We start from the raw sequence: 22,794 nt of genomic DNA, 5'->3' as shown, positions 1-22,794 counted from the left end.
TCTCTCTACTCCAAACACCCACCTCCAGTGCCGAGACTCAGAGCTGCAGGCTTTTTATATCATGGCCGAGGGGTTTAACTAATTAGTAAATCATCCTATTACCCCTCGGCCACAATCTGCACGGGTTTATTAATTATTACTCCTGGCAGAGGACGAGCACCGATCTCGCCTCTGCCAGGACACGTTTTAAAAATAAACAAAACAGGGCGCTACGCCGTCATAAATACAATAATAAAACATAATAATAATACAAAATAACACAGGGGCAGAGGGGGACCCCGATCTAAAAGTAAACAAACAATGTACAGGGCACCTCATCCTGTTACATTGTGTCACTATCGTCTTACCAACAGGAACAAAAAAATCTTCTATACTTCTCCTCTTCGTCGTATATTAATGGTCGTAACAGTTAAATATTCGAACGTTCATAAAATACACCATGGCGGTTTAACGGTTGTTGACGGTGGGGGAGCTGTTCACTTTGTCAAGACTCATACAGAAGGCAGCACGGAAAAAATCGATGCAATTTGAAGTTATTTATGGTGGGGGATGCACTTCATATAGTATTTTATATTTTATTCATTGATTTTTGTTAAAAAAAAATCATAATGAAAAATTGCACTCACCCCGCACCCCACCCCGTCCTACTTATCATCATCTTATTATCATGTGTAACTTTTCACATTAGGATACTGTACAGCTGCAGTTTGGCGAGCTCTTTAATTTTTGCTGCTTAAATTTAATTACACAAAAACAATATGATTTTTTTTTTCCTAAATACAGTATTCTTTTATGAGTGTACTCCAAACATGTAATACTTATTTAAGAGCGTTTAGATATCTTAAAGTTAAGAACATTTAAAGTTAAGAAAATACTTAACTTTAAAGTTAAGAAAATACTTGTTTTGTTTTTTTTCAAGAATAGCAGCTTTTCTTAACTTTTTTCTTAAGTCCAAAATTAAGAAAAAAGTTTAACTTAAGCACGGCCCAGGTCGTTTGTGACCACAAACAGTAATCCCAGGCAATACACAGCAATGTGTATTGCACTGTTTAAACTATGGGTTACAGTCCCAAAATAATATACACAGTATGAAACACACACGATCACAAGTCCACAGTGAGTACTAACATGCAAGTGGTGAAAATACAATTTATCTGTGAACAATGGTGAAGTGTTGTCCGGTTTTGTGCTGGCCTTAAGCGACAGCTCCGGATCCTGTTAGCCGTCTAATAAATAATAAACAATACAATTAGACAAAACAAACAAACAAACAAACACTAAACACTCACGGTTATTTTACTTTCGTCCTTCAGCGGTTCTCTCTTAACCATAAACAAAGGAACAGACCACCTTTTGTACTGTCAGTCACGCCCCCTTGGTTAGTGAGTGCAACCATTTCTTCTGCAATCCACAGTTGCTACATCGCTTTCCTTCTGGGTCGATGACTTGATGTACCGTATTCAATTCAATTCAAACCTTTATTTAACCAGGTAAAGACATTAAGAACAAGTTCTCATTTAAAATGCCGACCTGGCCAAGAGGCAACATAAATACAACAAACACCAATACATAGACAGTTAGAGACATTACAGCAATACAAAATCAATAAAAAGCACATGAAACAGGGAAAAGAGCTTCAAGTCTAAAAAAGAAAGCACCCTCTGAGATAAAACTAGGGAGTTTAAGCCTTGATTGTAACTCATTCCAATCATGAGCAGCTGCATATTGGAATGAGTTATGCCCAACAGCAGTAAAAACACGAGGGACAATTAAACTAATCAAATTGCTGAATCGAAGGTTGTAATAGGAGACAAGTCAACAATTCGCTTAAACAGAGATTTCCCGATTAGGGTTTTATAAATGAGTCTGTACTAATGACATAGCCGACGTGTTTGAAGTGAGGGCCAGCCAACCAAAGTGTAGAGATCACAGTGATGAGAGAGATAGGGAGCACCAGTGACAAATCTTATTGCAGAGTGATATAAAGCATCAAGCTTCCTAAGGGCAACATTAGAAGCAGCTTTATAAATGACATCTCCATAATCTAAAATGGGTAGTACAGACATCTGTACCAATAAGTACAGCTGGCTGAGTGAAGCATGATTTATTTAGGTAAAGAAAGCTGAGTCTAGCTCGAACTTTCGATTGTAGTTTAAAAGTAAGTGAACCGTCTAGCCAAATACCCAGATATTTATAAACTTCCACTTGCTCAAGGTCAGCCTTACAAAAGGCACCAATTTTGCAGCCTTGCTCAAGAACTGCAGGATTGGTAACATTTGCACGTCCCCTTTTAAATAACATACATTTAGTTTTATCAACATTAATCAATAAATGTAGATCACAAAAAGATTATTGAATCTGATTGAAACTTGTTTGCAAGTCTGATAGCACTGAAGATAGAGTAGGACCAATTGAATATAAGCATAGAGATGGATATATGAATGATCTATTCCCTTAGCAATATTATTCAAATAAGTGGAAAAAAGAGAAGGGCCCAGTATCGAACCTTGTGGCACACCCTTAGTAACCAAGCAAGGCTGTGATATAAATCCATCCGATTTTACACATTGCGTTCTATTTAAAAGGTAGTTCTGAAACCAAGCAGCAGAAACCCTGTCACAGCCTATGCTCCGTAGCTTGTTCAAATGAATAGATGATCCACAGTATCAAAAGCCTTAGATAAATCAATAAAAATAGCAGCACAACAGTGATTTTTATCAAGGCCCATAGTAATATCATTCAGGACTTTTAAAACTGCTGTAACACTCCCATGTCGAGCACGAAAACCTGATTGTGTATCAGATATTGTTACTCTCTAAAAAGATCTCCGCCCCCTTTCTAGATGGCCGACTTCCACCCATCCTTGGGAATGACTTGTCAGGCCATCCAGTCCGGGGCACTCTGTTCCCTTTACACAACGCTCTCACAGGTCGGGAGGAAGATTTATAACCAAGCTTCATTCATTCTCTGTCACAATACCACACATAATTAGCCATTTACTTATGACGCTATGTTTAATTAAGTATTTTTTACTTTTGTTTTATGGATTAAACATTGCTGTTGCTCTGGGGAGGTCTGAATACAGCTTGTCAAAGACGTTATTGTGATGTCACTGCTACAAGCTCACCATTGAAATACGGAAAATAAATACGATTTGGAACAATAAGGGGTTGTGTGTTGTCCATGCCATATTTAGGAAATACAACCTGTGAATATTTTGTTGAAGGACACATTTGTTGAGAACAAGAGGAAAATGAAAAGGGGACTTCATTTTCAAACATTGTGTATAAAACATAGTGCAGCTGGAGTTCTATGCACAAGCTAGCACCAGCGGGCTGCAGAATGCGCTACATGTTTAGGTGTAGTTAGACATCAGTATCGAAATGTGTGAATTCCAAAAATAAATTTACAGTCCTGTACATGTATTTGCAACTTCATTGCAGCTTTACTTTATTGAGCAACACCTAACTGACGTTATGGCACTTAAGCACACCTAATCATCGGTAAATATATACGCTTGTTAACCACAGGAAACAAGATGCCCCTCAATGTGTTTTAAATGTCATCAGTCCTGCTGTTGTAGTGATATACTTTGAATCATATTAAAAAAAAGTAAAATGCATACAGTGTACCTTTGTGTGTGTGTGTGTATATATATATATATATTATACTAAAATTTGGATTACGCACTTTGAAATCATGTATACTGCCTTTGTCAATGAGAATTTCAGCCTTTTAGTTTATTTGGTAATAAGATAATGATCCATATATAATTTTGTCAAATCTGGTGTATAGCTTTTGTTAGATTATTATTATTATTATTATTATTATTATTATTTATTATTAATTTCTTAGCAGACGCCCTTGTCCAGGGCGACTTACAGTCATAAACAAAAATACATTTCAAGAATCACAGTTCAAGTAATAATACAATTAAGAGCAAGATAAATGCAATGACTTTGGTTCTAGCAAGTACAAGTATGACAAAATACAATTCAGTAACAGAGCAGATAAGTGTCAGTGATAGTTACATCAGGATATGATTAAATACAAAATACTACAGATTAAATAACACTTGACAGATTACATAAATAATGAGTAAAAACAATACAGACTTATAATATTGAAGTTTCGTTTCTATAGCTATATCAGAATACATTTCATAATGATTGTGTGGTTCAAATTATATCTGTTCAGACTAGTGCAATTGCTGCTGATGCCTAATCACTTGTGCTGTTGTTCAAACTAACTCTAGCTGCAGGTAGATCATGTGATCCATATAAAAAGTACAGCACCAGGATGCATGAGTTTAAAATTAGCTGTATATTTCAAATATTTACATATCCTGAATTACCAAGTGAAGACCCAGCCTATTCTCCAGCACAATAAATATTGGATGAGACGTAATGTTAGTAAAACTAAGAAGAGAATCTTTGGATAGCATTCTTTTAAGCTGTTTCTTGTACGTTTTGTAGTCACTGTAATGAGGATTTTCCTTTCAGATAAAGTGTACATACTTGTATGTATGCTTGTTATAAAAAACACACAAGGGGCCTGCTTTATCAAGGTTTTTACATGCTTCTTTGTAAGTTTGTAACAAGTTTCTTTTCACATAAATGGTGCAGGTTGCACTATTGTTAAGACAATGTGCTCTCTTTCCCCCTCTGCTGGTGAATCATCTTACTGGAGCTGTATTTTATTTCATGAATTTTACTACCATCCCACAAATGGTTAGGAATTGTTGGAATTGTTCTTGAAAAATAAAGTTATGCTCCCGTATTAGGGTTTTAAGTTTGGATGTTTTTTGGTTGTGTTTGTATTATTATTACTATTATTATTATTATTATTATTATTATTATTATTATTATTATTATTATTATTATTATTATTATTATTATTCATGGTAGGTTCAAGAGAAAGATAAATAGTGACTCTGGTATCAAGATATACATTTTTTGTCTATTAACATTATTACAAATCAAAAACCTCCAAATCAAACAACATTTTTTTTTTTAACAACAGTTTGGCTAATGCTTTTAGAATTGTAAAGATAAACCACAAAAAAAAAAAAAGTTACACATGTAGGCATCTCATGAGATCTCACACAAGTTTTGGTGAACAGTGCAGTGTTAAGCAGCATTTCTTCTTTCTGTTTTTACACCTATACATAATTTAACACTACTGTCTTTTTTATACAAATATATTTCAATCTGAAGCTGTGCTGTGCAAATCCTGGAATTCTTTCCTGATAATTTGTCACAAAATAACCCTGACACTTAATTGGGTCTAAAAGGTAGCTAGTTACCACTTTATAAGTCACATGCAAGCTATTTACAAAAAATGTGACTTACCCTCCATTACAAGAACAAACATGATTCAATAGAAAAGGATTGGAATGCAAAGAAAAAGGGCTACTTTGAGTCCCAAAAATCATACGATCTTCATATATAATATATTGAAGTAATTGTAGCTAACAAAATACAATAGTTCCATAAAACTTCTCCGTCATGCACATCCATTCATAATACAAGTTTCAATTTTGCAGTTTTGAAAGCTATAGCAAACATATATTTTCATTTTAAAGAAATCTCTGTTTGTAAGCCATACTGTCTTGCAATTCTTTTATCATTTCACCTGGAGAACGACATTATCCCCACCCTTCCAACACCTTCATTGCTGTCCTTGTCTACCCAGCTGCTTCACCTATTGATGGACATGCTTTGACCCCAAGACGCTGCAGAGGTGAAATGACCCAGGAATTGCAAGTGCTAACAGACAACCAAAGAATAAGGCATAGAAACTAAAGGCTTGCTTTAACCTGAAGTAGTACCAGATATCATGGTTTTGAAATGAAAATACATCCTTTTAAAAAAAAAACTTCACATTTGAGATCTATGTTGAATTATTTAGTTATCTACAATTACTTTAATGCAATTCATTGTTGATTGAAATAAACAAAAAACGTTCTTATCTCCTTTGGGTAAATAGTTACTGAAAAGTCTTCAGTGACTGGGCTGAAATTGCTTTTTGATTCTGCAAGAAAAAAAAAAAAAAAAAATTTATTGTATACATCCTTCCAGCAGGAAGAAAACTATATGTGAATACTATCAAGGCTAAAGGTGTGGTAATAAATATTCTGAATGATGTCCGTGGTCCATAAACTTGAAGAAATTAATAAATTCATATCCCATCCCCTCATTGACAAATAACAGCTAGAAGAACATCCATATTAGTTTGTAGTTTCCTGTCTCTTGTAGCTTCACACACATATGTAACATTAAAGAGCCTGCTATGTCCATTTCGTTTAAAGTTTTATGTAGAATCAAGAATTCTTGTTGACTGGCTGTTTGGCTATTTTACATTGAATACAGTATATATGACACCACTTTAGTTATTTCATAATGAAATCATACTGAAACACCCCACCTTTGTCTTCTTTCTGCGAGGTTCTCCATTTCCATCTGTTCAGCTCACTGAGATCCCAGGTTCCTGTGAGGGAACGCTCTTCCACAGAGGCCACTGTGCCCAAACCACTAAGCAGATCCTAGTCAGATATGTAAAACAGGTGATTCATTATACAAAACAATGAAAGGTCAATCTGTCAAAAGCAGGGTGAAGGGTTTGCAATTTGCAGAGTTACAACAGTTCCATAAATATACATATTGCACCCACAGAGTCAAAAAACCTCTCTCCAAACCAAGTTACATTTCTACTTGCCAGAAAGGTTAATGGACCCACATGGACACTGAGTTTGGAAATCCTAATGTTTAACTGATAAAGTAAGGATGGAAATAAGACTCACGCTGCATAGCAGTTTGATCCACTCCTGGTTTTACTAAAAGTTACCTAGTAAAACCTGGAATGGGTGAAACTGCTATGTATTGGGAACCTTATTTCCATCCCTGTAGAGTTAATGTTTAAATTAGCAAGACCTCAGTGCCCCCTGTACACAATGAACCAATCTGTTCATCTAACTGTCAAATATGAACATTACCTCCAAAACTCTGAAGAGTTCAAAATACAGTGCATATATTCAGACATATACTTTTCTTCATACCTTCAGATTGATAGCTGCAGGCAGGGACAGAACAGGATCTTCTTCAACCTCATATAAATGCATGATTCTCAGCAGCACCCGATCAAAATCTGGGTCAGCTTGTTTCTGTTTTTCTGTAATCATACAGTATTTTATTATTATTATTATTTATTTCTTGGCAAACACCCTTATCCAGGACGACTTACAATTGTTACAAGATATCAAATTATTTTTACATACAATTAATTTTTTTTTTTTCACATTATTTTTACATACAATTACCCATTTATACAGGTGGGTTTTTACTGGAGCAATCTAGGTAAAGTACCTTGCTCAAGGGTACAGTAGCAGTGTCCCCCACCTGGGATTGAACCCACGACCCTCCGGTCCAGAGCCCTAACCACTACTCCACACTGCTGCCCTTAAATAGCAATACATTACAGAAAAATGTTCCTCTTCAATTTTAAACTAAAAACAAGTATGGCTAGATTCTCAATGCTATTTACAGCAAATAATTAGCATGATTTGTTCATAAAAGAAAAAGCACCCAATAAAGTTACCAATCCAGAAAAAAAATGTAGAGGCTTGTGAGTAGTAATAATTGATTTCCACGACTTAGACTAAGTTAGTGCCTACTTGTAAACGTGCCTTAAATCTAATATAACATGCTTGACAATATAAAGATTGAATTGAAACAGGTACCTTGCTGAATGTCTCTCAGTTGCTCACTATGGTTGGAACTGTACCTCCAGCCAGGGATGCTCAGGCTCTGGATGTGAAGGTTTGGTGGGAGGCTGACAGGCTCCGCGTGGACCCTGCTGTGTCCCTCGGGCCAACTCTTCACAGAGGGCTTTTCTGGAACAGTTAAGACATGAAGCCAGTTAGAATAAATAGAAACAAACAATTGAAGTATAGTACAGTATACTATTTAACCCCCATGTTCACTATTAACCTCAACTAGAACAGTAAAAAGAACATTACAAAATATGTCTGGGAAGGGGTCAAAACCTTATCACTCTACATTCACATGAAGATATTTTCCAGAATACAACACGTTGCCCTGTGTAATGTTAAGAAAAACACAAGTTAATGGGACAGACCTGGAATATCAAGTAGCATGACAACAGGCCTGTGCTCCAGAGCCAGTCCACTCCTTGGGTACAGTGCTGAAGTTACTGGCTTTGACCCCAGCATTAACCAAAAGACCGGACGCACAACGGAGGTGTCATTTAGTGTGAGGTTATATCCCAGGTTCCACTCCTGGTTGTTCCATAGCCTTCGGTGTAGCATAACCTGCAACACATGACGTACTGAGAAAGGAATCCTTACTCCACAGCAGCAAGTCTGGTTGTACTGCGATACTACTACACATGTAATCACACTGTAGGCTTTTTCTATACATGGGTATAGAAAATGGGTTTTGTTGGAGCATTTTGTGTTTCTATGATGAAATCCTCATATTAGACATTACACCAATGTTCTGTGTACACTGTAGACATTGATATTTCGAAAAAATGAGCAAGGGTGTTAATTATTATGGAAAATCCCCCCCCCAAAAAGAAAGGTCAATAAAATGCTGTCCATGTGTTAGTGGAGAAATGCACAAACAGGGCAATTATATGCAACATTTGGCTCAAGTTCACTTGCTTAATCTTGAGAGAATGATAGCAGTGCATATCATGGATTAAATAGTCCAACACATGTAGTCTGATACAAAGTTACAAATGATAGTGTAAAGACTCGAACCTCCACTTGTCCATTGTCTTGACTAGAGACTCCATGAGATCTTTCACTGAGAAGCACTATTCTTGTTGAGTCATCTTCAATGTAAGCAGTCCGCACCAGGGGATAATAATTCTGCAATTGAAAACTAGTATGTAAACATCAGAGTGGGTTATGCAGAATATTTTCATCCATTAAGAGACACTATGTAGTGCAATGATACATAACCCCAATATCATTGCAGTTTGTACTGTCAAGATCCTGAGATCATTTATCTTGCGATCTCAAGATAACACATTTTAGTTTAATTCCTTGTCTACAGTGAGCTAGTGTAGCATAACTTAGCTAAAACATAACATATAGTAAATCACTGCCATATTGACCACTTAAGGCAAGACTTCTTTAAAGTTCTCCAAACACTGCCTTAACACAGCTTACCTGACCTATCAAGTCAGTGACCTGTCATCTGAACTAGCACCTTTGAGGGTTATATGCAGAGTATATTATAAACAGATGTTTTTAATGTATTTTTCTTGTACTTACCCTAGCCACGGTATTGTTCATGTAAGCCTTGTATTGTCTCTTAAGCACCTGGTATCCATTGTTGTCTGTAAAGATTGTCTTTTCGTTTTTTAAATCCGTGTAGGTCCTTAAGACTGCTTCTCTGTTCAGCTCCAGCGGGCCCACTTTATACTCCTGTTCTAGTCTGTGACACAACATTTTCCCGTCGTACTCTGCAGGCACATTGTAGAGCCTTGTGTACACAACATAGCTGTAGTCCTTGTCAGTCTCTTTTCTATAAATAAAACAGCAACATGAATTCAGTGCATGCTTTTTGTCGGGTTTTGAGTGGGTAACTTTGGCCAGGTTGTTCAATAATACTGTACAACAACCAATCTGAAATTGACATTATTCAATTTAAAAACTACTGTGGCAGAACTTACAAAAAGTTAAAAGCTTACATATGAACAGGTATGTCATATTTTTGATTATCTGAAATATATGTTTGAAATAGATGTGTATAAACTACTGTAATACCTGTAAAAGTGCTGCCTTATCTCGGTTACTAGCTTTCCAATCACAATCTCCATCCCAACAGCTTTTGACACCGAGACTGCCGGCCCATTTGAGGTGAAAATGTAATTGTCTGAAATGGGTCCCTGCTGCACATCTCCATTAGCATGGTATTCAAGGAAATCTTGGGTTGCTTTTACAGTCCGTCCTGTGTCTCTGCAAAAAAATAACACGACAGTCATTTATATACCTGGAGGTTGAAATACTATTCATCTTGCCCTGCTGTGTTTGTTACATGCATCTACCACAGTTCCACGATGTGTCTTTCTTTTCAAACACTATGCGATCTTGGAATATATCTTTGCACCAGTGGTAACAATGACTATTTGGCTATTACAGTATGATCTTTGTCCTAGAATAAATATGAAGGGCTACTGCACAAGGTGACAGCTAAATTACAGGTGCTGGAAACCTGTCCTGTTTTCTGTGCTCACTGAATGATAATATTTGATACTGCAGTATTCGGAATACAGGATTTACATGACACCATAAAACCAATTCCTTTTGAGATCCATATTAACATATTCATAACACTGCTGAAATTTGCACATAGGTTTAGGCTCACTGGAATACCTGCACTCGGAACACCAGGTTTCTGCAGTTGGAATTCAGATAACCAAGTATTCAGAATGACATAGTGAATACTCTCAGAGTTTGGATCTACATGATTTAAAACAGGACCCACGAGCAGATCTAGGTTGTTATCCAGCTGTCTGCTGGTTTCAGCTCAATCATACCCTAAAGGCATAAGAGGTGGAAGCTTACCTGTCTGTTATGCTGTTCAGTAAGTTAGTGTCCTGGTCCAGCCTCAACATGTAACATTCATTCATCACAGGGAGCAGTCTCACACCCTGCTTCTTTGACTTGTTTACTATTTGCCGGTCAAACTTCACTACTCTTCCAACATAAGTCGGCAAACAGTCTGATTCATTGCTGCAAGGTGATGTTTCAAGCATAATCCTGTATCTTCTGTAACTGAGTCCACTTGAAGTCACAAGAATGTATAAATCATATGAGGAAGTGGACTCAGATGATTTTAGTATCTATAGTATTTAAAAAAAGCACATTTGTATATCACATATCACAGCAACATTTATCCATGCAACAAGTCCATGAACTCTGTTTGACTTTGAAGTGAGAATCTCACTTTCCCTAATATTCAATTTAAAACTAATACTTATTTGAATACACCACATGGCAGCACCTCAACAACTTCCCATCATGCAGAATAAAAAACAAGGCCCTACGGTACTACAAAATGACAAATGCAGCTGTATCACTCAGTTGCTTGTTTAGGTTTAGTGAAATTACAAATAGGACTGTAATCCATTTTCAGAATGTGGTACTGGCACAGACATGCTGACGACTCTAAATGCAGGTGCTCATAAAGAAAACTAATGTTCTTTCCACTTACTGGGTACAAAAGATCCCAACCCATAACAATTATCAGAAAAATGCAAGAGTATAAACTTCAAACATTGTTCTGGGCAAATTGGAATTTTAAAAACCTGCTCAACCTCTCAACCTCTGAATGCATTTCTCTAAAGATGATCACAACAAGCGGTTTCTATAAAGCATTGACATGCTGGTAAACACACACAAGAATATGCTCTTACATGCTAATAAAAAACTCGACAGGATTTTGAAGAGGGCCAAACCAGAAATGGAGAGAATGTGACCATGCCAACTTCTGCCCATTTACAAATCCTAATCCTGCACTCGAAGACTGCTGTAATTGTTCAATCAAGTTACCTGTGCTGGAATACGGTTTCCACTGTCATCGTACACCTTGGCCATTGGGAACATCACTGTAACATTGATGAATGTAGTGATATTCCAAGCCAGTGGGTTATACACTAGGATATGTTGTTGAAGGTCCTGAGAGGTGCCTGGTAAAGCAGAACACATTTAAAAATATGTATATACAGTAACAAGCATCAATATAATAAGCAGTCCTTATTTAACAGTGCTGTATGAACCTATCGTATAATGTGAGGTCACTAGCACTGTTATCCAACAAATTCCCCAAGGGTTTATGTTATACCTATAATAATTCCAGAGATAAAAGCAATGAATTGTGTCGGCAATCCAAAAAACAGCACAACCTCAAGGGAGGGAAATTAAATATCTGAAATACTTTTATTTCATTTGATGTGTTATAACTCACTATTGCTCTTGACTTCCAGGTTGCCAGGGTATGGTGAGTTTTTCCTTGATAAAAGGAATAATGCAGCCATTAACTCCTTAACGCCCATTATTCCTTGAGTCAGATGGTCTAGGTACATATTTCGAACTTTGGGCGACTCGGTTCCTGTAATACCATCATGATGTTGTACCTCACAATGAAATAAAAAAAATGCTATTTAAGCATAAACATTGTTGAATAATCATCCCCTCCCCTTTTGTTAGAATTTTATACCCCATATCTTTTTTTAATAATGAAACAGAAAACAATACACTACACCTCATTTTATTAACTAGTCTGATTTCTTAAAAAAATATATATATATTTTTGTTTAGCTTTTTTCCACCAATTTCATCAATTTTTTACGTTAGGAAAACATGTGTATTGAAATGTATTGAATGATAAAAAAATAAAAATGCAAAACATGAATTCCACATTTGGGGCAGGTTGAGAATCTATGCCTTGCAGATTTGTGAGGTTTAGGCAGCTTTACCTCCGAGACTGCCCATCGGAGGTCCCGAAGGTGCTTCAGAGCCCACTCTTTGGAGATGGGGCCGCTTGGGTACATCACTGCATACTGTGTGAATAGGGACTCTCCAGCATAGAGAAGAGAACTCGCTCTCCTTGCAACGCCCTTAAGGACATTCCGAGAGGCAAAAAATCCAGCCCACGCCTGAAAAGGCTCTGAACAACATAAAAACATAAAATTACAAATAATACTAGAAATAACTGGATTCACTAAAGGAGATTACAACATTATCATTTAGTTGTTGCACAACTCCTGTAAGGCAAATTAATTAACACAAATTTCTTAACTGCCTCAGATCAACTGTGCAAACCTACCAGCAAAATCAGCAGGGCCACATGACGTCCTTATTTTAAATTAATTCAAGAAAATGCAGCGAAAGAGTTTGATTGATATGCATAAAAAATAAATAAAAACTATAAACACATAATGTACTCCCTACTGTACATACAAAGCTGTAATTCCATTTTTGGTGATTTAAATGTCTCTTAAAATATTATTATTTACAATTGGGTGTTTTTCTTATGATAACACTAATATGAAATGTAGGAAACCTATTGAACAAAAATGAAAAAAGCACCCACCAGTGGAGTATGGTAGGAAGTCCTGGTTGTCCCTCAATTCCCAGGAGAGGTTTGCAGTGTGAACAGCCTGGAAGTATTCACTCAGGGTTGCGTACTGCACCGTGACCCCCAACTCATCCGAGTGCCTGTTAATGTGATCCATAAGGGGGTCCATGTTTTCAAACTGAACCGAGGAATTAAAGAACTGCTTGTCACATCCCTGTTATTACAGCAAAGAAAAAAGAACTTCGTAATAATTAAGAACAGCCCAAAAACATCATCTCAACAAATTCTAAAATCCACAAAGAATTACACTTTCAGAAGCACAACAGAAGTTTCATATGTCAAAGTATGAAACCCCTCCGAGCATTAGTTATGTGTGTAATATCCTTCCCAAATGAATTCCTAAAGTTCACAGGAAGAATGAACACAGAGACAGCCTTTTGTCAGAACGCAAGCGGCACAGTGCTTTAAAAGGTTTCAAAAGGTATATTTCTGGCCATGAAGGGTTTCACATTTGATCAGTGAAGTTTAGCTTTGTAATTAACACAAATAACTTCACCAGATCCAATATCCTGATATACCCTGGGATCCCCATAGGCTTATCTAGCAAAGGGTGCATGGGTTGCAGCGATGAGATGATATTCAACAGTTCAAATTGGGAACGAAACAGGAGAAATAGACTAAATGAAAAAAAAAACACAAGGCTCTATTCTGAAGCAAGTGCACATTTTCTGAAAAGAATAAAACCATTGCAAAGCAATTTTCACATTTCTATTCCTCTCTGAAAATGTGTCTTTGCGCTTCAAAAAAGGGCAGACAGCAGTGTAATATATATATATATATATATATATATATATATATATATATATATATATATATATATATATATATATATATATATATAAATACATATTTTACAATATCTTACCCATGGCCAGAGAACATGGTTGGTTCTGAACCAGGCTGCTCTCTCTTTGATATTGTCTGCCATGGTCTTTGCGTATAAATGAAGGCTGTCACTGGACACAGGGAGACTCATATTGGGATAAATGCCATCCTCAGGTGGGCTGGGAAAGAGGGCCACTCCATTCCAGTAGAAGCCTGACCTAAAATAATTGGAACCACAGTATTATTTAGGTATTCCCATGTAGATTTCTCAGTGTTTACATTTTTGTTTTAAATGAAGAAAAATGTAGCACACTTGTTTCTGTGTGGTCTTTTCAGGATTATTTGCATACAAATGTGTTAATGCACACTGTATCTGAAATAGCAACACAGCGGCCGCACACCATGCGAAGCTGCTGGCAGATCAGAGAAAGGTTTGGTTCTCTATTTGTTGGAAAACATGGAATAAGGATGGAGTCGCAGTTTGTGAAGCATGTGGACTTGCGAGAGCTACACTTGTGTTATTTTCTGAAAAGAGACTAACACTGGATAGCAGACTGCTCGTTCCAAAATGCATGTACTACTAGTGACAACCACACAGTCTGGGTGTACAGCTAAACTCATTATGCAAGCCTATAGCATGCAATAAATAACAGCACTGTACAGCTAAAGGTGCTCAAGCACTCGAAGGAGATTTGTAGAACGCAAACACATGTCGGGAGAACCGACAACACGATAAGTGTCCATTTCAAACCAGCGATATTTTTTGCACTTGAATGATTTTATGCATTCAGCACTAGGTTTTATACACACGACACTGCTTACACTGCACATAAAATCAGCAGATTATAGTCCCCAGGTGATTGGCACACGGCCAGGACTGGGAAGGAGAAACCCAGTCTGGGCTTTGCTATATAAATGTAATGCACCTATTCTTCTATGGAAAAAAACTCTTGTTCTGTGCTTGGAAAGGGGATCCCCTGCATATATTGAATAAAAAAGTATATTTTTGAAGAACTAAAGACTGTTTTTTTGACATACTTTTGGAATCGTAACTCACAACAAACGGATGTAATGTTATTTGCAAATCTCACTCCATTTTGCAATATTACTTCACTACTCAACAAGATTTGAGCTGGCTTCTTTAAGTCCAAAAGGGAGAGACTCAAGCAAAAGAAGAGAAGACCCACCGGTTAGAGAAGGGAAGATACGACGGGGTGCAATAGCTGAACTGGTCCATTGTATGAGTGAAGATGTCTTGCTGTTGGCCTAATGATGGGGAACCCCTCCACACAAATTGCAGCTTCTGTTTTAAAAACACAAAATATGCTTTACCACACCTGGGTTTTACAATGCTTACCACTGCTTTACTATGTTTTCACTACACTTTATTATGGTACAATTTAATAAGGCATTGGTTATGAAACATCACAAGATATGCAGTCCTACACTTTAAACCTGAAAACTGAGCAAGCCTTTACTAAAGATGAGTCATTGTCACTTAAACTGGGAGATGCAGCTTTTACAAATCCAGAATACATGTCAAGGAAGCCATGTGCATACAAAATGAATCATACGAGGGCCAGCAAAGCCAGCAGATATTGCATGTTTTATTTTTGCCCAATATGTGTATATAACAGCCTTTCTCCTCATTTTTACCTTATTCTGCTGCATGTCATCTTTGAGGTCGTAGTCAATGCGGGAGATGAGATGAGCATTGAATCCAGCAAGTGCAAATACAACTGGTGTGGTAGCAGAGGCTCCAAAGGGATCCACATGCCAAGAGTACTGAGGTCTTACTCCAAAAGTCTCATACAGGAAACCATGGCCCTCTGGAACACATGGATAGATTGATTTAATAACTTTAAAAAACAAAGATTATGAGGTTAAACATAAGACACTACGGGGTTGTTTTGATCAACCTTTATCCCGCTAGAATAGGCCATAGATTGTTTTTAAAGCATTATAAAGCATTGGGTCAATCAACCTAGACTGCACTCCTGGTTACCCTGGGATTTGCACTACAAATAAGTGGTAGATGCAATCCACAGGGGTTCCCTGGTGCTCTAAAATGTAGTTATGGTTTATGCCCTGGCATGTTGCTCAGTCCCTGAGACAGTACAAATCAGTTTTACCTGCATTCATTTTTTATTTTTTTATTAAAGATATAAAGATATAAACTGCAATTAAAGATGTCCCCCAAAGTCAACTTTAGTGTACAGTTTTACATTGTATTGTAGATTTGTTTAGCCTACAACACTTTGATCAGTTCGTAGTGACTGATGTTCAGTCAGGCAGTGTTAGAAAGTGATGACAAACCCAAAAGAGCAGTAAACCAAGCTGCCTGTTAACTCTTTCTTCGGAGACTGTACGGTTACTCTAAAACAGAGCGAATTTCAAGAAAAAAATATTTAAGCCCAAAGTTTACCGGTGAGCTGTAAAATCTGGTCATCAAGTTCCGTCACTGCTTCATCATGCATCACCTGACCACCTATAATGAACTCCAGACGTCCTTCTTTAAGTAAATTGCGTACCTGAAGTACATGATACAGTTCAGTATTAAATAAGTCTTAATTCAGGAGATACAATAGGTACACAACTACACTTAGTAGCAAAATATTGTACAGTAAACACTAGATGTCATGGGTAATGAAAACCACTTCACAGGATGCTGTACTGTATAAGACAACATTAACTTAAAGACTTTTGTTACTGAAAGTCTGCTGTTTTGGCTTGAATACAATTTGGTGTTCATGAAATGTTTAGACAGTTTTTAGAAGACAATAGCAGTTTATGTATTGGGCTCATCACTACTTGTTACTTGTTATTGACAGGAAGCTTCTGTATTTTGAATTTGCTGGAAAGGCCAACCTGCAGTTTCTGTGTATCCGTAGCAACAGAATCCCACCACAATCTAAAGAACTCCTGCTCCACAGCAATAAATTTGCGCTGTCTCCCCTTTAGTAGTTCCTCGGTCACAGTGGTGTACACATTCGCTGCATATGCCTGCATGCTTTCCTGTCAGGGGATATGATTAGTAAAAAAAATACAACTGTCCAAAATACTTTCTTGTCAATCAAAGTGAAATAGCAATAACCCTTAGCTAGGCTGCCCAGATTTCCAAAGCAGAGCCCAGACACAGATTAAAAAGAGTTTTAAAACTCCAGTAAACAGTGTTTTTTTATTTTTTTATTTTTTTATCAGTATTACTGTTTACAATATCTGCACTTTCCATTTCCAGTTAATGGCCATGTTTAACTACATGTTAGGACCTTTTGCTATTTTTACCCTTAATTTCATTTATTATAGTAACCTAGATGACAGATATTTTCTGGAAACATATTTAATATGATTGGCGACTGTTTACTTAATTAACGTAAGGAGTGCTATTTGGCACTGTTGCAAACCAGGACTATTTGAAGTTTTGGGCTGTCAGAAAGAATCCCATAATGCCATTTCCCTTTGGTTTTCTAACAGTTGTATAGTATGTGTTGTTTTGTCTCCTCTTTGGATTGACATTTAAATACGTTGAATTTGCTCACGATGTTGAAGACGGTGCGTTCAAGTAGCACAGATTTCCGCAGTTCTGTACAGATCTACACAGTTCACAGCAAGGGATGCTGTGCGATGTCACGAAGCTCCACCCTTAAAATAACTGCAGATCCAGCACAGACCAGCACAGCTTTGAAAAGTAGCTGTGGGAGCATAGATATAGGGTGCGTTCACGGAGATAATTCTGCGCAGACTGCAGAATCTGACCAATTTAGCCAATGATCTTCTAAGAATGATCTCCGTGAACGCACCCATTGGCTAAATTGGTCAGACTCTGTACAGAATCTGCGCAGAATGATCTCCGTGAACGCACCCATTGTCATTTGGGTAGAGAAAGAGAGACGCCATCTTGCCTAGGTATAAGTGCAGTCATCTATGAGTGCAGTTTTTAAAACCATTTCACATCTTCAAGTATGTACGAGGTCTCGTTTTTATTTTTATTTTTTCATATTGTGTCTTTTAACGGTTAGCAGTGTGTTATGCCTTATAAAATACAAACCTTATTTATGTCGTTTTACTATGTGCAAGTAATATATTTTGTATTTTAATTAAATTATTGAGTTATAAAATTTACATTTTAGGGCGCCAATTTTACGCGCCATGTCTGTGAAAGTAAGTAGTTTATGAGTGTTCTTCCTTTAAAAAAAAAACAAAACAAAACAAAAAAAACCCATTAATTAGACCCGTCTGTTCTCTTTCCAGTTATATGAATGGTTTGATTACGTTCTTTATCCGACATCGACATGCATATTGATTGTGCAGCTAAACTGTGTCAAGTCGGGTTCCCGAAGACTCGTTGAGGAGATGGCTTAGGGTTGGGTTAAGAAGTCCCCGAAGACTCGTTGAGGAGGGGGCTCACCATTCACGGGTAACAAATAACATTACTACTATTTACATTTTTAGTTCTTTATAAATAGTACTTGCTTACTGGTATCTGAATATATGTTTTAGAAAATGAAGATCGGTTCAAGCGGTACAGTAATTCCTGAATGACCTTTTTTTTTTTTTTTACAACAATATATTATTATTATTATTATTATTATTATGTATTTCTTAGCAGACACCCTTATCCAGGGCGACTTGCAGTTGTTACAACATGTACATACAGTATTTTAAAGAATTACAGTATAAATAAGAGCAAGTACAATAATAACCTCAGACCTAATCAAATACAATACACGATAACTTCAATCCTAGTAAGAGCAAGTACAAGATAAAGTAAGGGTTAAATTAAATTAAGGGGCAGAACAAATTGGGCAGATAATATGGCAATAGTTACATCAGGGTTAGATAAGCGTGTTACAAGTGTTGCAGATACAGTTAAGTTAATGCAGTTTAAGTGCAGGATTAAATACAGGTATAATAAGGAACAATAGTATGTGTGTGTGTGTATATAGATAGATAGATAGATAGATAGATATAGACAATTGAGTCAATTGAAACATATAGGTTAGTACATATTAAGAGTAACCCTTTTAAAAGAAATCAATGGAGAATCGCTTTTCCATAGACAGGCTTCTGACAAAAAAACTCTGGGAACCGACAACATACAGTGTTTTGTGCAGCAAGCATTTCAAAGAAGATCTGTTTGACAGAACTGGACAGTTTGACTGAGGGATCATGCTGTACCCACGGAATCTGACTTTCCAGGACATAAGAATATAGGTGTTGTTTTAATTTATAATCTAGCCTCTGTGCTGAAAATGATGACTCTAGACTGTCTATAGCTAATGCATCTGAGTATTGTTTGCTTGATGAGTATTGTTTGCTTGATTCTAGAGTTTGCAGCAGAAGCCACGGAGGGTTCTCAAGCAGAGAGACTGTGAAGTCACAGTAACAGCTCCTAATGAGAATGTCTCATCCACTGTGTATCTGATAAAAATGTTATGGTTCCAGCTTTCCAGTTCCGTGGTTGTTTGTGTTCCTTTTCATGTTCTATGTTATGTGCACACTGGCTTTTAAAACTTGTGCATGTCTGCATTTGGCTTGGTAATTTAACATTTCTATTTCACATGCACATTTTACACATTTACGTTTAAAGTTTACTGCACTGTTTACTTTTCTTTTTACACACCTGAAGAAGGGCTTTTATATATATAAACCGTACATAGTTTTAATTGTCCATTTACAGTGTTAAAACATAATTGCAACTTCATAATGCGACAAAGTGTGTTAGAATGTTTTATTAAAATGTGTTTAAAGCCATGTACATTGCCTTGGATAAAGCTGTCTGCAAAATAGCTATAATAATTGTGTTCAATTTCCTATTACTCTTCTATTAAAATCTGCTACATTTTCTTTCTCTATTGCCTTAAATAAAATTTCTAACATGGTAATGAACCGTATTCATTTTTTTTTTTTTGTAAAACCGCGCTTTGTATTCATCATTAGAAATAGCCTATATTTGGTGTTTGTGTATGTATATTCCAGTCAATCGTGAGGGCAACGTGAAGTCAGTAGGCTATACACATGTTCAAAAGTGATTTATGTCTGACAAGGTAAAATAATAACAGGCATTGATGATGACAATTACGACAATGCATATTTTTCATTTAATATAACTGGAAAATCCGATTTACACTTAATCGGATAATACAGTAATTTCAATGACAGCGTGTTTTTTAATTTAACAATCAAAACAAATATGTTTTTATAAATCAATATTTTCACGTAGTATTTGTAGTTATAATATATTACTGTTATAAATACAAGTTTAAACACCTAGTTTGTATCTCCGCTTTTATCTGTTGCCTTATAGGGAATGTACTTCTGGCCCTAGGCAACATGGCCGCCGGTTTGATACTGCCACCAAAGATAATCTTTTTAAATAAAATATCTTTGCTGCCACTCAGGGAGCTTGTATAGGCGTGTCATCTCTAATGTTTCTATGGGCGTGTTCTCGGATCCCAAAGCAAGCGGCGACTGGCTGCCCTCCGTTCGACGTCACACGCAGCTACTAGAGAAACGCCTTCCCAGAGCTCGCTGCGCGTGGTTGCTCTGACGTCGTTGCTTCAGTAACGCCTTCTGCAAACCTTTGGGTAACTTACTTGCAACATCACCTGTTTATACTCTAGTTGCATAATTAATGACTTATTCTATTTGTTTGATGTATATAATTAAACGTAATTACATTTAATTATTTAATTTATCACAATGTATCACACATGGGGATCGCATTCATTTGCAGTCCATTTGAACTCAATTTTAATTTTTAAATGTCCTATAGTTAGTTTCTGGATGATCAGACTATACAGAGTCAGTATGATGTAATTGACCATTAACTTTACTGCAACACTATAAATTGCTTATCATGGATAAGTACATTATGTTTAATTTACTATGAATTACTATTTTATATTGATTAAATTTATTTATGTGGGTAACACTTTAACGTGTCTGTAATTCATGATGAATTACGTATGAACTAATTCATCAGCATGATAAAATAGGAATTCATGATGAATACACTTCTAATTCTAATAATGTAATTCCGTGTCTGCAATTCATCATGAATTACATATGAACAGACACTTATTTTAAAGTGTTACCATTATTTATAACGTTATAATCCAGAAACTAACTCTAGGACGTTTAAAAATTAAAAGTAAGTCAATGGACTGCAAATAAATGTAATCCCCATGTGTGATACATTGTGAGAAATAATTAAATGTAATTACGTTTCATTATATTCAATGCGTAACTGTGCGAATAAATAACTAACTTCAGCCTCGAATCGGGAATAAGTAACTATGTTCAGCCCTTGAATCTGGAAATAACTGACTTAAGCCCGGTCCTTGTGTAAAGCTCGGAGCCCCCATCCAGAACTCATCTGAGTGTCAGTTTTGGGTTCCAACTAGTTAGCTGTGATTGGCTGAACGTGCCGACAGACAGCAAGAGCAAGCTCCGATTTCCTCGATGGAAGTGGGTGAGGCCGAGGGGAATGATTGACACTTTGTGCTTGCACAATTAAAATAAAAACGTATTTAAATAAAATGGAGCAAAAGTACACAGCTCAAATAAAATCTTGCGAACCCTAGCGTAAATTGGGGAAGCTGTTTTTTTTTTTTTTGTACACAGCTCAAATAAAGAACTTCCGCAACTTCGGTAAATTGAATTTCAATTTAAGGTATGCTGTGTTGTTGTTAATAGATTAATTTTTGTTAGTAGACGATTGCATTATATTTACTTTTGTTACTTAACCTCACATAGATAAATGGCAATGGCGCAGTCATTGTATTACAGGAAGTCACGTTTGTGTTTGTTATGATTTCCTATATTCACGTGATCTCTCATATGACAAGTATATAGTTATTTTATAAAAGCTGTAACAAAAATGTTTAGTACATTACAGTATTTAAAAATGCCAGTTTTACGGTTGTTTGCTTGTGGAGTACAGTAAATTCTCCTAATTATCAACGCATTTTTAATTTTTACACCGCCGCTTGATACATGAATTGAACATGAATTCTGACAACACACTATGCCAAACATTAAGAAAATAAAAATACCTGCACTGTGTAGACCCAGCCCACGTCCATGTGACTGTGCGGGATGACAAACGTTTGGATTGTGCCCGGTTCATCTTTACCTAAAGTGATCTGCAACACAGATAATAAAACACAAAAAATCAACATTTCTGCCCTATACAGTACTATACTTCCATATCACAGTCCACTTCCTCGGTGAACCCACTCAACAGCAACACCAACTACAGAGAGAGAAAGAGAACAAACTACAAAACCCCTCCCATTGAAACTACTGAGCACTGTATTGTACAGAAAATAAAAAAAATAAAAAAAAAAATCAACTGATCCCAAAAGTAAAGATTGTAATTTTTTAAATATAAATACAATATTTTTAAAAAGACGATGTCAGTTACGTTTATTATTATTATTATTATTATTATTATTATTATTTGTATCTAGCCTCTCTGACCAAATGGTACTGTACGAAACAGTCAAGCTAAACAAGCTATGGTATATATAATTCACGAGTTGCATAAAGTTTAACTGAAAATTACAAAAAAAATATGTTTTTTAAAAGTACGTTTGTGTCAGCTGCCATGAGTAAATACATCTTTTCTGTGGACGTGTAAAATGTGGATTTTTTTAAAAAAAAATTTAGTTCCAAATATAACATAATTTTCAGTTCAAATGGCCATTGCTCACGAGTAGCGCGGGAAAGTATGCAAACCCGACTGTAGAAACACATTAGGAGATGAAAGGCAACACGTCTCGTTTATTATGAC

At 36.4% G+C, this 22,794-nt stretch overlaps 1 protein-coding gene and 1 long non-coding RNA gene across 3 annotated transcripts; one reads left to right on the top strand and one right to left on the bottom strand.

Moving 5' to 3' along the window:
- Positions 1-3,477: 3,477 nt before the first annotated feature.
- man2b2 (mannosidase, alpha, class 2B, member 2) lies at positions 3,478-22,775 on the bottom strand. 2 transcript variants are annotated; one of them, XM_059032980.1, is made up of 20 exons: positions 22,593-22,718; positions 22,055-22,144; positions 16,866-17,012; positions 16,423-16,528; positions 15,654-15,826; positions 15,185-15,300; positions 14,038-14,215; positions 13,128-13,326; positions 12,511-12,701; positions 12,000-12,168; positions 11,585-11,721; positions 10,598-10,875; positions 9,797-9,988; positions 9,302-9,554; positions 8,783-8,893; positions 8,137-8,329; positions 7,739-7,891; positions 7,058-7,170; positions 6,427-6,544; positions 3,478-6,033 (listed from the first exon to the last, which is right to left on the bottom strand). In XM_059032980.1, the coding sequence occupies exons 1-20, from the start codon at positions 22,683-22,685 to the stop codon at positions 5,936-5,938; spliced, it is 3,108 nt and encodes a 1,035-aa protein (XP_058888963.1). In that variant the 5' UTR covers positions 22,686-22,718; the 3' UTR covers positions 3,478-5,935. The 2 variants fall into 2 exon arrangements, with proteins under 2 accessions (XP_058888963.1, XP_058888968.1); XM_059032985.1 differs by having other exon boundaries at positions 3,480-6,033; positions 22,715-22,775.
- LOC117420688 (uncharacterized) lies at positions 17,670-19,873 on the top strand. The gene is made up of 3 exons (XR_004547394.3): positions 17,670-17,957; positions 18,249-18,414; positions 19,326-19,873. It is a non-coding gene; the product is annotated as an uncharacterized LOC117420688 (long non-coding RNA).
- Positions 22,776-22,794: the final 19 nt, after the last annotated feature.

This window comes from Acipenser ruthenus, chromosome 1 (assembly GCF_902713425.1).
Source record: "Acipenser ruthenus chromosome 1, fAciRut3.2 maternal haplotype, whole genome shotgun sequence".
Classification (NCBI taxonomy): domain Eukaryota; kingdom Metazoa; phylum Chordata; class Actinopteri; order Acipenseriformes; family Acipenseridae; genus Acipenser; species Acipenser ruthenus.
Note: the sequence above shows the minus strand (reverse complement) of the source record. Positions and strands in the feature narration are given on the sequence as shown.

Bases quoted from the DNA above. Each gene is read 5' to 3' on its own strand.
- man2b2 (XM_059032980.1), bottom strand. From the start codon at position 22,685: ATGTTATATTTGGAACTAAATTTTTTTTTAAAAAAATCCACATTTTAC. The intron at 16,529-16,865 runs GTTGGCCTTTCC...CATGTACTTCAG, and splicing joins CGGATACACAGAAACTGCAG to GTACGCAATTTACTTAAAGA. The intron at 12,169-12,510 runs GTAAAGCTGCCT...TTTCATTGTGAG, and splicing joins TCCGATGGGCAGTCTCGGAG to GTACAACATCATGATGGTAT.